Raw genomic sequence first — 13,586 nt, 5'->3', positions numbered from 1 at the left:
ATTGTGTGTTTTAAGGACTTAAGTTTCAGGTTTGAGCTACATTCAAACATTGGTATTGATGTCGTATCTGCAAGAATTATTTTGTAATATCAGCGTATTGTATATCAGCAAAAATCCAATATGTGCATAGTGCCCTCCCCCCTAGCTCTATTTTCAGTCTCCACTTTCTCATCTAATGCCTGTCTATTATCTGACTGGACAGATGCTGCAAGGAGTCTGTAATCAACTCTAAAGCCATGACGCAGAAAAATCAACATTGTTCAACACCCACTTTTTAGCTTGTGTAGTTATAAATTGTTGAAAATAAAACAGCTAAAAGAAAACGTTTAATGTAAATCTAAATGTACCCAGAATGTTTGGGATCAGCTTCTGGCCTAAACAAGACTAACCCGTAGGACCAACCTCAGAAAATTACCTGGCTCTGATCATCCCAACTATCGCGAGACTCTCCGTGAAGCGCTGAGCTTTACGTTAGCTTGAAAGTTGTTACCTACCGGTTGGTCCTCGCTGGCTGTTATGAAAGGGGACCGCATTTCGCGGACACAAAGGTAAGTTGTCTGTTTGTTCGGGCTCTTTCTGAATGATTGTTTTATCTTTGCTTGTTAGTCGTACCTGTTTTGTTAAACGTGTAGTTACCAAATCATCAGTGTTTAGCTAACGAGAGTTAGCAAGGAGTCGCTAGCAAATGAAGCTAAAAACATTAGCTTTACGTGTTACGATTAAGCAAGTGACCGTGTTCATTGGTGACCTTCAGCCTGAAGCTTCTGTTTGCCGTTGTTATAAAAGATGTAAAAATCGCAAAGCATCCTAACAAAAGTATCTTTGTTTTTAATCTTTATTCGGAAAAGTGATGATGTTCGTTATTCGGTTGTAAATCTGCAGTGACCACGACACCAACAGACGCTGATCAAAGTCTCTAGTTAACACGGTAACATTTCAAAGCAGTGCACCAGTGGTTGTTAGAAAACAATGGCTCTTCAGACTCAATTTATCGAGTAATCTTTTTTTTTTTTAAATTCATAACTGAGGAATAAACTTTATCAGGTAAACATGAACTAAAGGCCAGGTAGGTAATGAATGTAACGTACTGAATGATCTTTCTTAGCTACATAAAATAAACTTTCCAGTGGTGTTTCCCGTACATCCCCCCACACACTTACGGTTATTTTACATTCTCAGTTACTGGAATTATTGAACAAACTTGCTAGTTGTATGTTAAACTGCATGGAATTGCTATTTCCTTCTTTATAATCTGATAGGCATTAGTAGATGACAAAAATCTGATTCCTCCTAAACTTTCGGTTGCATCTCAGTCTCAAGGTGGCAGCAGTTACCTGCAGACTGACTGTTTGACACTATAGATATAGAAGTAAAATTATTTGATTTAAATTAAGACAGTATTTCAGTCTTCAAGTTGTCTTGACTCGTAAGTCCAGACCAGGGGCGGGACGTAACTTAGTACATGTTCTCAACTTACTGTAATTGAGTAGCTTTTAGTGTGCTTGTAATTTTTTTTGAGTCATTTTAAAGTATATAATTTTAGTTTTACTCAGGTTAAATATTTCAGGGGAAGAATTGTAATTCACTACAATTTAAACAGCATAAAGTTGAGTAGAAAAATAATCACTTAAATTCAAAACAAGCTTTCTGTCAACAACATAATAGACTGTCATGTATAATCTATGTTTGGCTTAGATTACACGTGACAGACAGAAGCAAACAACAAAAGAGGGAGAATGATTCCACATTTCCCAAAACAGCTGTTGTGTTTCACTTATGTTAAGTCACACCTTGTAATAAACAACTTGGTTGGAGATTCATATTCTCTTGTTTTTGCACATTAAAGAAAGATTATATTTCACTGTAAAAGCCCCTTGTGTATCAAAAGTAGTCACCCAGTACTGATTTTTCACAAAGCAACTATACTTTACTTGAGCATGATAGTCTTGTACTTCTTCTCTGGTTCAGACCTTTGAGTATCCAGTGTGGACCCTTGGGCAAGGTCCTTAACACCATGAATACCTGTCCCAGATGTATGGCACTTTGTACAGAGCGCCTGCTAAATGACATTCTAACATTGCAATTTATTTTGCACCATTAGATTGTTTTATACAGTTAGATTGGCAATATAATATTTGATAATTGAACAAAGAAATAAAGTTGTATTTGGAACCTGGAACTTATATTCGCTGTTGCATAGAAACAGGTATTATTGAAATTTAAATTCTGCAAGAGTATTATAAAATTTAAATTTCATCTGACATGACAAGCCTGTTCTTTACATTATAATACAACATTGACTGATGGTAAATTTCACAAGGTCTGCATTTATGGGAAATAAAGACAGAAAATAGCGCTAATTGCGCTCATTTGTTCCTGCGCCATCTTTTGGTCCGGTTTAGAAAGCACATAGCTCTAATCGTCTTTAAGTACCCTCACCACTATAAAGTTACACAGTTTCCTGCAGTTTGCTCTTGTTTTGAGCCTGAATGTGGAGATGAGCTGTCACCGTGGAAGATACATCTTTTCATCCCAGGCAGGGGTGGATCTAGAGGGGAAGGCCCCCTGAATTCTGAGTGGCAATCCCAAAATCCTTAACAGTTATGAGCTTTTTATTTTAAAAAGCTTTTAATGGAAAGCTGTGGTGTAGGATATTTTTCTATAAATATTTTAACGTTGTATTCACTGTCTTTAACACATTATAAGTAGACTTTCTCAATGTGGCCCAGCCAGCCCTCAATTACTCCACATGCGGCCCTCCATGGAAAAAGTTTGGACACCCCTGCCCTACAAGGGCTGCTGAGGATAAGAATGAATGGGGGGATTTACCATTAGCTCAGAGGCTAAAAGTGCGTCTTTAAAAGCGTTTCTCCCTTATTTTGACATAAATGAAAACTCAGGGGCTCTTTGTGTGAGTGACATGAGTGGGTTCACGTATAAGAGACATTTTCCCCTTGTTTTTACGTTTTATTGTTGATTTGAAGACATAAATAATGAAAAATGTTACCAAATGAGAATCCATTTGGGATATGAAATACCGACTCTTATATTTTGAAACAAACGCAAGATACTTATGCTCTACAGAATGGATAAGTGCTCAGCGAAGAGCCCTGAACCCAGTTAAATCCTGACTGTTCCCCTCCACGAGTCAGCCGGGCCAACAGATGGGCAGCAAGAAGCCAACACTTTGCCAGGGTTGTTGGGTGGAAACCCCCCTTTTCCATTGTTTTGTTCAGTTAGTCCTATGAAGCCTCCATAGGGCTGAGCAGTGATCTCCAGCATCCCAGAGCCACCCCCCTCCATGCCAGCTCTCACTGCCCACCATGCCAGTAGAGGACATTGTCTTACCTACCCTACCGCATGGCCATCACAGCCCGAACAGCATTGCTAACTCATAGTTACAGTTGTTACTGAGCTGAGGCAATAATCCTGATCTCTTTAAAGAGCTGTAGTTCCCATCATTCCAAGGAAGGCTGACTGGACATAAATAAAGCCTTGCTTTTGTTTGGAAGTGTAGAAAACTTCAGTTGTCTCTAATGCGTGCTAGCATGCATTGCGCCTACACAACTGATGCAAACAATCTGAAGTGATCCAAATGCAGTCTGAGCTAACATTTAAAAACATTTTCAGTATGCATGAAGGTGCATCCAAACAAAGATTCTAGGATTATCACTTTGTCTCTCAAAGCCCAAATTGTTTACAAATCCCACTTAATGCATTGCAACTGGATGTTACATTAATATTACACATCAAACAAATCAAGATGTTTAGCTGTAGGCTAGTGTTCATTTTTATTGCTGTTAGATTACGTGAATTGTCTTTTTATCATCCTCTTCATTGTCTAGCTAAAGCAGCCTCAGGATGCGTAGCAGGACGAGAAGGAGGAGGAGGGTGATGGAGTTGGTCCTCTGATGGAGGATGTTGTCCTACACTACAAGCCTGGATCAGCTGCTGGGCTCAGCTCTCTGATAGAGACCACTGAGAAGCTTCTGGAGCCTTTTCCCTGTCGGACTCCTCCAGTATTCACACCCTGGTTTCCTGCGGTTGCAGACCGCCACCTGCCCATCAGACCAGCCAAACCAGCTCCTATCATCACCTGCTCTGGTGGTTTACTCTTCTCTGGCAGCAGGCCTCACACTCACTCTACACAAAAACAAGAGGCTGAAGTTCTTGATGAAAAACCTAATGAGAGATCGACGACAACATCACAAGTAGATCCACAGATACTTGAAGATGGCATCTGCATCTCAGAAACCCCACACAACCTCCTCCCGGTGTCGCTCTGTACCAAACCAGAGAGAGGCATCAGCAGCTTGTCTCCTAAAAAACACAAAGATGGCGTCACCTTTACAGATTCACCACGTAAACGGTCCTGGAGCGTCTTCACGCAGAGAGGATTTCCTCTGCAGAGCTCCCCATCACTGTCCAAACAGTTTCATCACACAGTGTCCAAACACCAGCTCCACCTCCGCCAGAGGGCCAAATGGGTGATCAGTCAACACAACTGTGGGGGGGACAGAGACATTGAACAAGTAAGTGTTTATTTAACTTAAGTTACCTTTAACTGGAACATTTTATTTGAGGATTAAGGATCATTTAACCTGTGTATGCAGATATTTTAGTTATTCACACTGCTGCTTTATCTGATGTCATTATGGATCGTTAGGGTCTGTTGTGGGGCTTCTTTATTATGGCAAAATCATAATCACATTTCTTTCTGTTGACATTGAGGTCCTTGTTCTAGGTCTGACTCTTCAAAACCAGAGATGTTCCATATGACAGAAGACATTACTATTTATTTATTTATTTAACCAGATAATATTTATTAAGATGGAGATCACTTTTAACAAGGGTGACCTGACCAAGAAGTCAGCAGCACACGTCACAATTGATAATACATTTCAGAGACAGATTACAACAATAAGTAAAAACGGACAATAATTTGGAAAGTGCATAGGTAACTGCAGATAAAGTGCTCGAAAACTGACTCACAATAACAAGGTTATAAACACAGGCACTGTTCCGTGGTCTCATGATGTCTGTCATTAAGGAAAGAACAAAAGGCTCCAAGTGAAATGAGTTCAGACAGTTTCAAATCAGTCTGGAGAGTTTTCCATGCAGAGAGGGCAGCAAAACGAAACACTTTTGTCACCCAACTCAGTCCTGACACAAGGAACAAGCAGATGAACAATTTCACTAGAGTGCAAGGCATATAGGCTTTCAGTTCTTTGAAGGAGGGTAGAGAGGTAAAAAGGAGTTAAGCACTAAAGAAGAGCCTGGTAAAGTCAGAGTCAGCCAGTGAGTATACCTGCGAACACTCAGAGAAGGCTTGCCAGATCTTGTGTGAACCAACAGCTGCCTTTCTGTCATCTTCTTTAGCTCTCTCACTTTGTAAACTTGTTGGACTATGTAATGTGGCTCCCTCTGCTCCTCACTTAAATTAAAGTGAGAGCTGTTTTTGTGGGAGGAACAGAGCACCAGTGTAAATTTTGGCAGCTATTTTTAATTTTAGTCTTAGTTTTAGTCTTTAAATGAAATGCATTTTAGTTTTAGTCACATTTTAGTCATTTCTGTGCTTTTTAGTTTTAGTCTAGTTTTAGTCCATAAAAAGTCCTCACATTTTAGTTTTTACTTTAGTCCAAACATTTATTTTCTTGCCTAAATCTGGTACCAAATCATGGTAGTGTGGTCTCTGCTGAACCTGGGGTCCCTGCTTTCTACAGCTGAGAGACAGAATAGATACAGATGCATTGTTTTTTGACAGATTTACCTACAGTGGAGAAATATCTTGGATTTTGAATGTATGACGAAAACTAAATTACATTTTAGTCTAGTTTTAGTCATTTTGACAGTTTTAGTCATCACAGGTCTATTTTTGTTAGTCTTGGTTTACTCTTTGTCATGGAAAAAAGGCTGTTGACAAATAGTTATGGTCATAGTTTTAGTCGACGAAATTAACACTTTAGAGCACACGCTGTGCTGTTAAAAAAGTAAAGGTTTGCCTCATTTACCACGCATGACAAAATGAGCGCAACACAGCACGAGGCACAGTTACTGTTTGGTCTAGATTACACTGTTCTTACACTGTTAGATTAAACTGTAGAAAAATGAAAACGTAATTGCAGTTACAGCAGGATTGATTCTTCTGCACAACTCTGCTCACATCTAAAACATTAGAATATCATGGAAAAGTTCATTTCCCTTGTAATTAAACTCTAAATGTTAAACTCACACAAATTCTGTATTTAGCATATACAAGGTGAATTTTTAAAGTGTTTTTTTCTAATCTTGATTAGAGTTTACAGCCATGAAAATCAAAAAATGCTGTAGCAAAATATTGAAATATTGTGAAAAAATCCAATTTCATCATGGAGAAGACTGCTGACTCACCAATTTTAGTTACGTATGAAAATACTAACAACCAAAGATTTCATAAACCAAAGATTGATGTTTAGAAAGAAACTGGCTGCATAAGATTTAAGTATTTAGTTAATTCAAATGACCATGACTTAAGGCAAGTAAACTCTAAAGAGAACTTCAAAGAAAGTCTAGAACCTTCTCTGGGTTCATGCAGGTTTGATTCTCAGTTTGAAGGACGATTTATTGATTTAGTTAAAAGCCTGACTGCAGAGTTCTCTATTGATTGTATTTAATGTTGGTATGGTCACTTCAGTTCATGTGTAGTGAACTCAAACTGCAGCTGAGGCTGATGGGAATGCCATTTATTTTATTCTCCAGTCAATGGTTATGGACCAAAATATTGGACACAAAAATGTTAACCTGACGATGGATCTAGGTAAACCTGAGGAAAACCAAAGTTAATGGATTAACATCAAGAAAAACACCAAGACTCTCCCATTAAACAACTAAAGGCCTTTATTTTAATAACATGGGTCTGTAGACCAGTGGTCCCCAACCTTTTTCCCAAGGCCCCCCTTACATCTATCTAAGAAAAGTCAAGCCCCCCCAGGACAAACTCAGAAATTGCAAATTGTTCTTATGAATTTCCAACTTTTAACCTCTGAAATTCTGACTTTGTAAATAAACAACTTTATAATCTAAAAAAAAATGTATTTTCTTTCCTTAAAATGTTAACCTTTTTGCTCAAAAATGAACCATTTCTCTTCATTTTTCAATCTTTTACATTGACCCTAATGTTTCTCATCAGGTTTTTATACATACATATCTAATTTTGACAACGTCCAGGCAGACAGGGTTCCATGCCCCCCTTGGGGTGTCCAGGTTGGGAATCAGTGCTGTAGACCTTAAAACACATTCACGTGTTTCAGTAAGGCTACGTTCACACTGCAGTTACCAGTGACCTGAATCAGATTTTTTGTGTGACTCATATCTGTTTTTTTTTCTGACAGTGTGAACAGCCCAAGTCACATCGAATCTGACCTTTTCGAATCAGATTAGGCCACTTTCGTTTGTGGGTCTAAATCAGATATGTATCTGATCTTTTGGATGTTGGCTGCAGTGTGAACAGACAAACAAAAAATCAGATCTGAGAAAAGATCAAAATTGAGCGTTAAGGCCTGCAGCCTAAGTCAAATAAACACGCTAGGAAACATTAGGTTCTTTTAAAGTGGTACTCCACCTATGGGGATCCGTTGTTCAGCATGAGAGTGCAGGCCTGCAAAAGGTGTCGGTATACAAAACCTCCAGCAGATGGGGCTATACAGAATGGAGGAACAAACTTTTGTACCACGTTAAAAGAAGCGACTGTTTCCTGGCACCTGTTTGTTTGACTTCCTGATGGAGGCTTGATGCTGAAACGTGTCAGTGTGTTTTTAAGGTCTACATGACGATGCAATGAAAATAAAAGAATTTAATTGTTAAAAGAGTGTGTGTTGGGTTTATTTGTGTTAATTCATGGACTACACGAATCCCATTCTAAAGAGCAACTCAGACACTCCTTTTTGATCCCATTAAGCACTACTTTTATCACTAAAATTGTTTTAATTCATCATAAAGGGAAGATGGCTGTGTGGGACATGGGAACATCTTTATCTCCCTCATCAGAGTTTACTCAGCTCATGGGAAATGCTGACACTTTGTAGTTTGTGTTGATGTTTCTGTGAATGTTGATCTTTATCTGAGCCACCATCGTTTACTGTGTTTTTCCACTCAGTCAGTCCGACCACCACTGTCCATCGCCAGATTTTCACTGCCTAGAGAAGAGCTACATTAACTAAGTTTTTATTTATTTATTTGTGTTACGCAACTACAAAACCCAATTCCACACCTATGCTCAACTGAATACAGCACAAAGAAAAGATATTTAATGCTTAATTGCTTGCAGCTTTTTCCACAAATATTTAGACAGGGCAAGAAAAGACTAGGAAAGTTGGAGGGTGCAAACAAAACACACAGATCGGGTAAGAAGGTTGATTGGTAGCTGGTGATAGTACCATGATTGGGTATAAAAGACTGTGGGTCAAATGGTCCTAAAGTTTATGGTCAATGTTGTACAACTGCAAAGAATTTAGAGATTTGACCATCTTCAGTCCATGAAATCACTGCACGTAGAGGGAAGGGCTGAAAACCAACATTGAATGCCAGTTGACCTTTGACCCCCCAGAACGCCTTTCATTAAAAACCATCACCACTCTGTGATGAATAATACAACAGGCTCAGGAACACTTTAGAAAACCACTTTCTGTTAACACATTATGTTACTGAATCTTTAAATGTGAGTTAAAACTCTACCATGTAAAGCTAAAGCGCACACTCGCTGCCTGATCTCACCTGAGGTGGCAAAGTGATCTGACAAGTCCGCATTTCAAATTGTTTTTGGAATTAATTGGTGTCCAGAGAGGAAAAGGCCATCCAGATTGTTGTCCTTGTTCAGCTTGCCAGCATCAGTGCTGGTGTGGTGGGTCACATGAACATCTGTAAAGGCACCATTAATACTCAGATATACTGTACATACAGGTTTTTGAGCATCATGTGCTTCCATCAAGATAATGTATTTGTAGGTACATACCTTTTTTTTTTTCCAGAGATACAAGGTCAAGCCACATTCTGCATAGATTACAACAGCATGGCTTCACAGTGAAAGGGGGGAGGGCCTAGACTGGCCAAGAATGCAGCCATTGATCAGTGATATCCATTGAGGGCCCACATACAGTAATATGTCAAGATGGTGGGGCCACTTTCATACACCTCACTACCAGGGTATTTAAGTTAGTAAAACTTGTCTAATGTAGGTTAAGATATGCTTAGTGACTGGGTATGCTGAAATGGCTAATTCATGACTGACAAAGGATATAGCCAATCATTTTCATGATCAGATTGCTGGGCCCTGGTTGGCCCTGGAACGTCACTGGTGCTGCTATTTGCTGCTTTAATCCATTAGAGTGTTATAAATGAAGATATTTTTATTAATTTGATGGCCAGTTTGTTTACCATGTACAGTTTTGTCTCAATTTAGTAACAAAAAAAAAAACAAAATCAGGAAATTCTTCTTGTCAAAATGTTTGTTTACAGAATCAGAATGGTAGCACATCCTTGTGCTGATACTAAGAAGAATAAGCACAAGTTTCATGCTCTAATGTGGGCCATATTTCATTTCAGTTTGATATTATTTGGTTGTGTGACGATCAAAAGAAGATTGCGGACCGCATTTGGCCCCTGGGCCATAGTTTTGACACCTCTGCCTGTCCTAAATGTTTATGCAGTATTATGAAGTACAAAATATAGCACCAGAAACCCTGCACTGTTTAGCAATTTAGATATAAATCAAGCAAAAATGTGAAGTAATTTCACTTTCAGTAGTGTAATAGTTCGTATCTTCAGTCCCCAGACACTTAAAAAATGTTGTTAAAAGAAAAGGAGATGTAACACAGTGGCCAACATGGCACCAATAAACCTACTTGTGGAATTTTACAGGTGTTTTTGGTTGTATTGATTGTGTTTTATTTTACAAATTTTCTAGTAATTTGTTCCATGAATGTATGCCTCAAACAAACCCATTTAAAACTTTAACAGCGTGTTTAAAACTTTATAAACTAGACAAACATTTGGAACTTTTGGCATCTTTTAAAATTTTAAAGGTAAGCTTATTTATGAAGGTTTCTTTACAAAAATGAGACTTTCTTCTTGAAGAGGGACCTGATGAACATGACAGTGAACAGATTATTGGTTTTGGACTTGTGTGTTCTATCTGCTTTAAAGTTATGCTGTTTGTTTCTTACACATTGACAAAGAAGATGTAAAAACTAGAGATTTGGCCCCCACTTTTCCCCCCATGAGGTGGTATCATTTTCTTCTTATCAAAAACTTAAGGCAGATATTTGAATTAATCTCTGCATCTTTTCAGTGCTCTCTTCCTTTTCTCCATCATAATTTTTGTCTAATTTTCTTACCTCTCTTTGTTTTCTGTCTCTTCCTCACCTTTCCCATCCATCACTGCTCCTCCTCTTTAGGTGTGGCGAGCTCTGAGCCGGTGTGTCCGCAGCTCCTCCACTCTGCCAAGCTGTAACGCCAACATCCAGAGGGAGCAGGCGGAGATCTGGGTGTTCTGTGACGTTCTCCAGGCCGAGCAGGTGGGCCAATTCCTGAAGGATGAGCTGCAGCTGTCAGGGAAGATCAGCCTGACGGTTCGCAGGCTGGGAAACATCTTCAGTATGTAGAAGAACTCCAGGACAAAAGGAAACAAGCAGCAGTCTGACTTCAGACGACAAAGACTCAGGGTTTTATAAACATGTTCACACGTCCAGGTGTTGGACCAGATTAACATCAACAAAATATACGTTTATTTAAGATGATTTCTAAATCTTTAATGATGGGCCTCTTTGCCCATCCATGTCCACAAAAAGTTTTTATTTATTGTGAAGAATTTGAACTTTGATGTCATACTAGTAACAGTCAAACAACTTAAATACCTGTTTTTATTCCATGGCAACAAAAGGAGACGATCTCAGCCCAAAATGTTGAAAACTCCTTTTTTTTTTTTTTTTCTTTTTCTTTAATCATCAAAAACCAAGGGTGTCTATTTTTGTTGAAGTCATAATTGTAAGATGGACTCTGGGGACAGATAGCAGAAGAAAATTATGTGGCTGAGTCACTGAGGGAAGACTTTTGCTCCCAGAACTTTTCACATAAATAAGAGTATGATGGAAGCAGGTTCAGTAAAACCTTATAAATAAGGATATGCTAATGATTTAGCCTAGGTGTTGTCAGTGAAGGCCACCCACCTTGGTCACTTAAGATTCATTATAAATATCAGTGCCCCATAGTAAACAGTATCCATGATTTAATACATTGAGAAGATGCATGCATGTTCAGAGCATCACTGTAAACAATCGGAGGCATAAAAATGGCAGCAAGAAGTCTTTTTTAAGCAGTAAACAAAAAACAAGAAATATAAACCCAGTCACAGCTTTAACGTCTTTACAGCGTGTTCAATATAAAGCTTAAAAGACAAAAGACAGAGACTCATCAATCAGATACCAAAGGTATTTATAAGAAGACAGATTTAGTCACCCTGAGTTGTAGTAGCAGAAAGCCTGGGTACAGCTACAGCAGCGGTTCTGTCAGAACTGGACTACATTTCTTTATTAAAAGAAGAGCAGAGAACCAAACTAGAAGATTTTCTTGGTGGAAAAGATGTTTTTGCTCTTCTCCTGACCGGCTCCAGTCAGAGTTTAATTTACCAACTGGCTCCACTGATAGTGAACAATCATGGGTTGACACAACAGCTTCCTGTAGAGCATGCGTGATTTAGTTACCCCTCAGCATTGGCACACACCTACTACGTTGTATGTTTCTTTGCTCTGATTGGCCTGTAAAGAATGTGATGGACAGAATATTCGTCCAGTCATCCTCCATGTTTCTCTTTCAGAAGATTTATCCTTCGTGAACACCGTCTATGGGGTGATGCCTGGATGAATGTGAATTGTATCTGTGCATAACCAGTCCATCTGGTATAAATAAGCCAACTTTAGCTGCATTTGACCCTTTTTTGGTTTAAAAGTTATCATGTTTGATTTTACTAGTATGAGATCAAAGTTTGACATTCTGGTGTTGTATCAGTCCTTCTCTGTAGGTCATTTATGTCATTTTTATTTGCAGAACACAAAAGTTACTCAACTACTAATATGTCAGTTGGCCAGTTTTAGTTTTTGTGCAGATTTTAGACCCATCCAGCAAAATGATCTTTTTGTTCATTGGTTCCAAGCTTTGGGTCCAGGACTCCCTTTGGGGCGCCTAAAGATCTCAGGCTTTGTCTGCTCTGAGAATGTCAAAGTAAGATTTGCACAAAAGAACTAAAATCACAATAAAACACTTCCTAAATTTTTCATATAAATATCTTTGGTAGGAAAAAGCTTTTCTTAGATACACATAGAGGGCTCAGAGGCAAAAAGATGAGGAACCGCTGTTGTAACTCACAAATTTCTTAACAAATAACTAGAAATGGAAGGTATAGGATTTCTGCCAATTTGCAAATGCTTCCAGATTTATTGAAGTCGATACTGTTATTGATCAGGATATCAAAATGAGGTTCAGACCTAAGACTTCAATCTTTTAAACATGCTTCAGATTTTTAGGATTAACAGATATTGTGCAGTGCACAGGAATATTTTAGTCCATATATTTAGTGCACAGTGTGCACCCCCAAATCTAATTATGCCTGATACAGCATGTCATTTACCAGAAGCTTCTATGTTTAAATGAATTGCTTTTGTCACTGGAATCTGGTGCATTTAAAGACAGCAATGTAACAGCTTTTTTGACTCCACAGGGCCAGGGTTTAAGAATACAGAAGTAACCTTTTCATATGAATTAATTTACATATTTAACCTCAGCTTGGAGCAATTAATGGTCTATTTTCCATTACATTTACCGTGTATTTTTGGACCCCTAGAGCATGAATCTTAATTTTAATGATCGTTTGATGCTTTCCTTGAATTTGTGCTTCTTGACTACTGGGCCTTTCTGTGGAACTAGGTCATAAGACTGATAATGCTTGGAGAACTTCTGTGTCTGTGTCGCAGTACTGGCTTTAAACATGATGAAACATTTCATCATCAGAAATTCATTTTAAAGAGTTTTAAGTTAGAGAATACACTATGAATTATACTACATTCTCTAGAGCTTTTTGTATTTGATATTCTGTTTTTAAACTGCAGAGCTTCATTAATATTTTATTCAAATCTGCTTCATTAATGAGGTGAGCTGAGGGGGATTGAACCAGTAAACACTTGCTGTGCCAAATTTCTGCCTAAATTGTACTTTTATGAATTTATTGACACAATGATGCCGATTGTATTTTCATTTTTGTGTATTTTTTTGTCAATCTCTGGTGTCAATAAAGGTTTAATATATTTTTTAATAAGCTGTTTGTGGTGGTGGATGGTGGGTGGATGGTGGATTTACAGCCTTGCATTTGATGTTCAACTTGTTCTGGAAAAGCCTCAGCAGCAGTCACGTGATGCGGGAGTCACCCTGCTTTTGCTTTTAACTCATAGGCACATACTCTTTTTTTAAATGGGCCTCCATCAGACGCAGACTCATTATACTTTCAGACGATGCTGCTTGTGTAAGAGCTGAAAAAGGAGGACAGGGTGAATACAGTACAC

The 13,586-nt window shown here is 38.5% G+C and overlaps 1 protein-coding gene across 1 annotated transcript; it reads left to right on the top strand.

The window, feature by feature from the left end:
* The first annotated feature begins 465 nt into the window (after nt 1–465).
* zgc:101664 (uncharacterized protein LOC450064 homolog) lies at nt 466–13,303 on the top strand. Its single transcript, XM_041786471.1, has 3 exons — nt 466–548; nt 3,846–4,532; nt 10,431–13,303. Exons 2-3 carry the CDS (start codon nt 3,912–3,914, stop codon nt 10,635–10,637), a joined length of 828 nt encoding a protein of 275 aa, XP_041642405.1. The 5' UTR covers nt 466–548; nt 3,846–3,911; the 3' UTR covers nt 10,638–13,303.
* Nucleotides 13,304–13,586: the final 283 nt, after the last annotated feature.

This window comes from Cheilinus undulatus, linkage group 5 (genome assembly GCF_018320785.1).
Source record: "Cheilinus undulatus linkage group 5, ASM1832078v1, whole genome shotgun sequence".
NCBI classification, from domain to species: Eukaryota; Metazoa; Chordata; class Actinopteri; order Labriformes; family Labridae; genus Cheilinus; species Cheilinus undulatus.
The sequence above is the reverse complement of the archived record's forward strand: the minus strand, read 5'-3'. Positions and strand labels throughout refer to the sequence as shown.

Bases quoted from the DNA above. Each gene is read 5' to 3' on its own strand.
- zgc:101664 (XM_041786471.1), top strand. From the start codon at position 3,912: ATGGAGGATGTTGTCCTACACTACAAGCCTGGATCAGCTGCTGGGCTC. The intron at 4,533-10,430 runs GTAAGTGTTTAT...CCTCCTCTTTAG, and splicing joins GGGACAGAGACATTGAACAA to GTGTGGCGAGCTCTGAGCCG.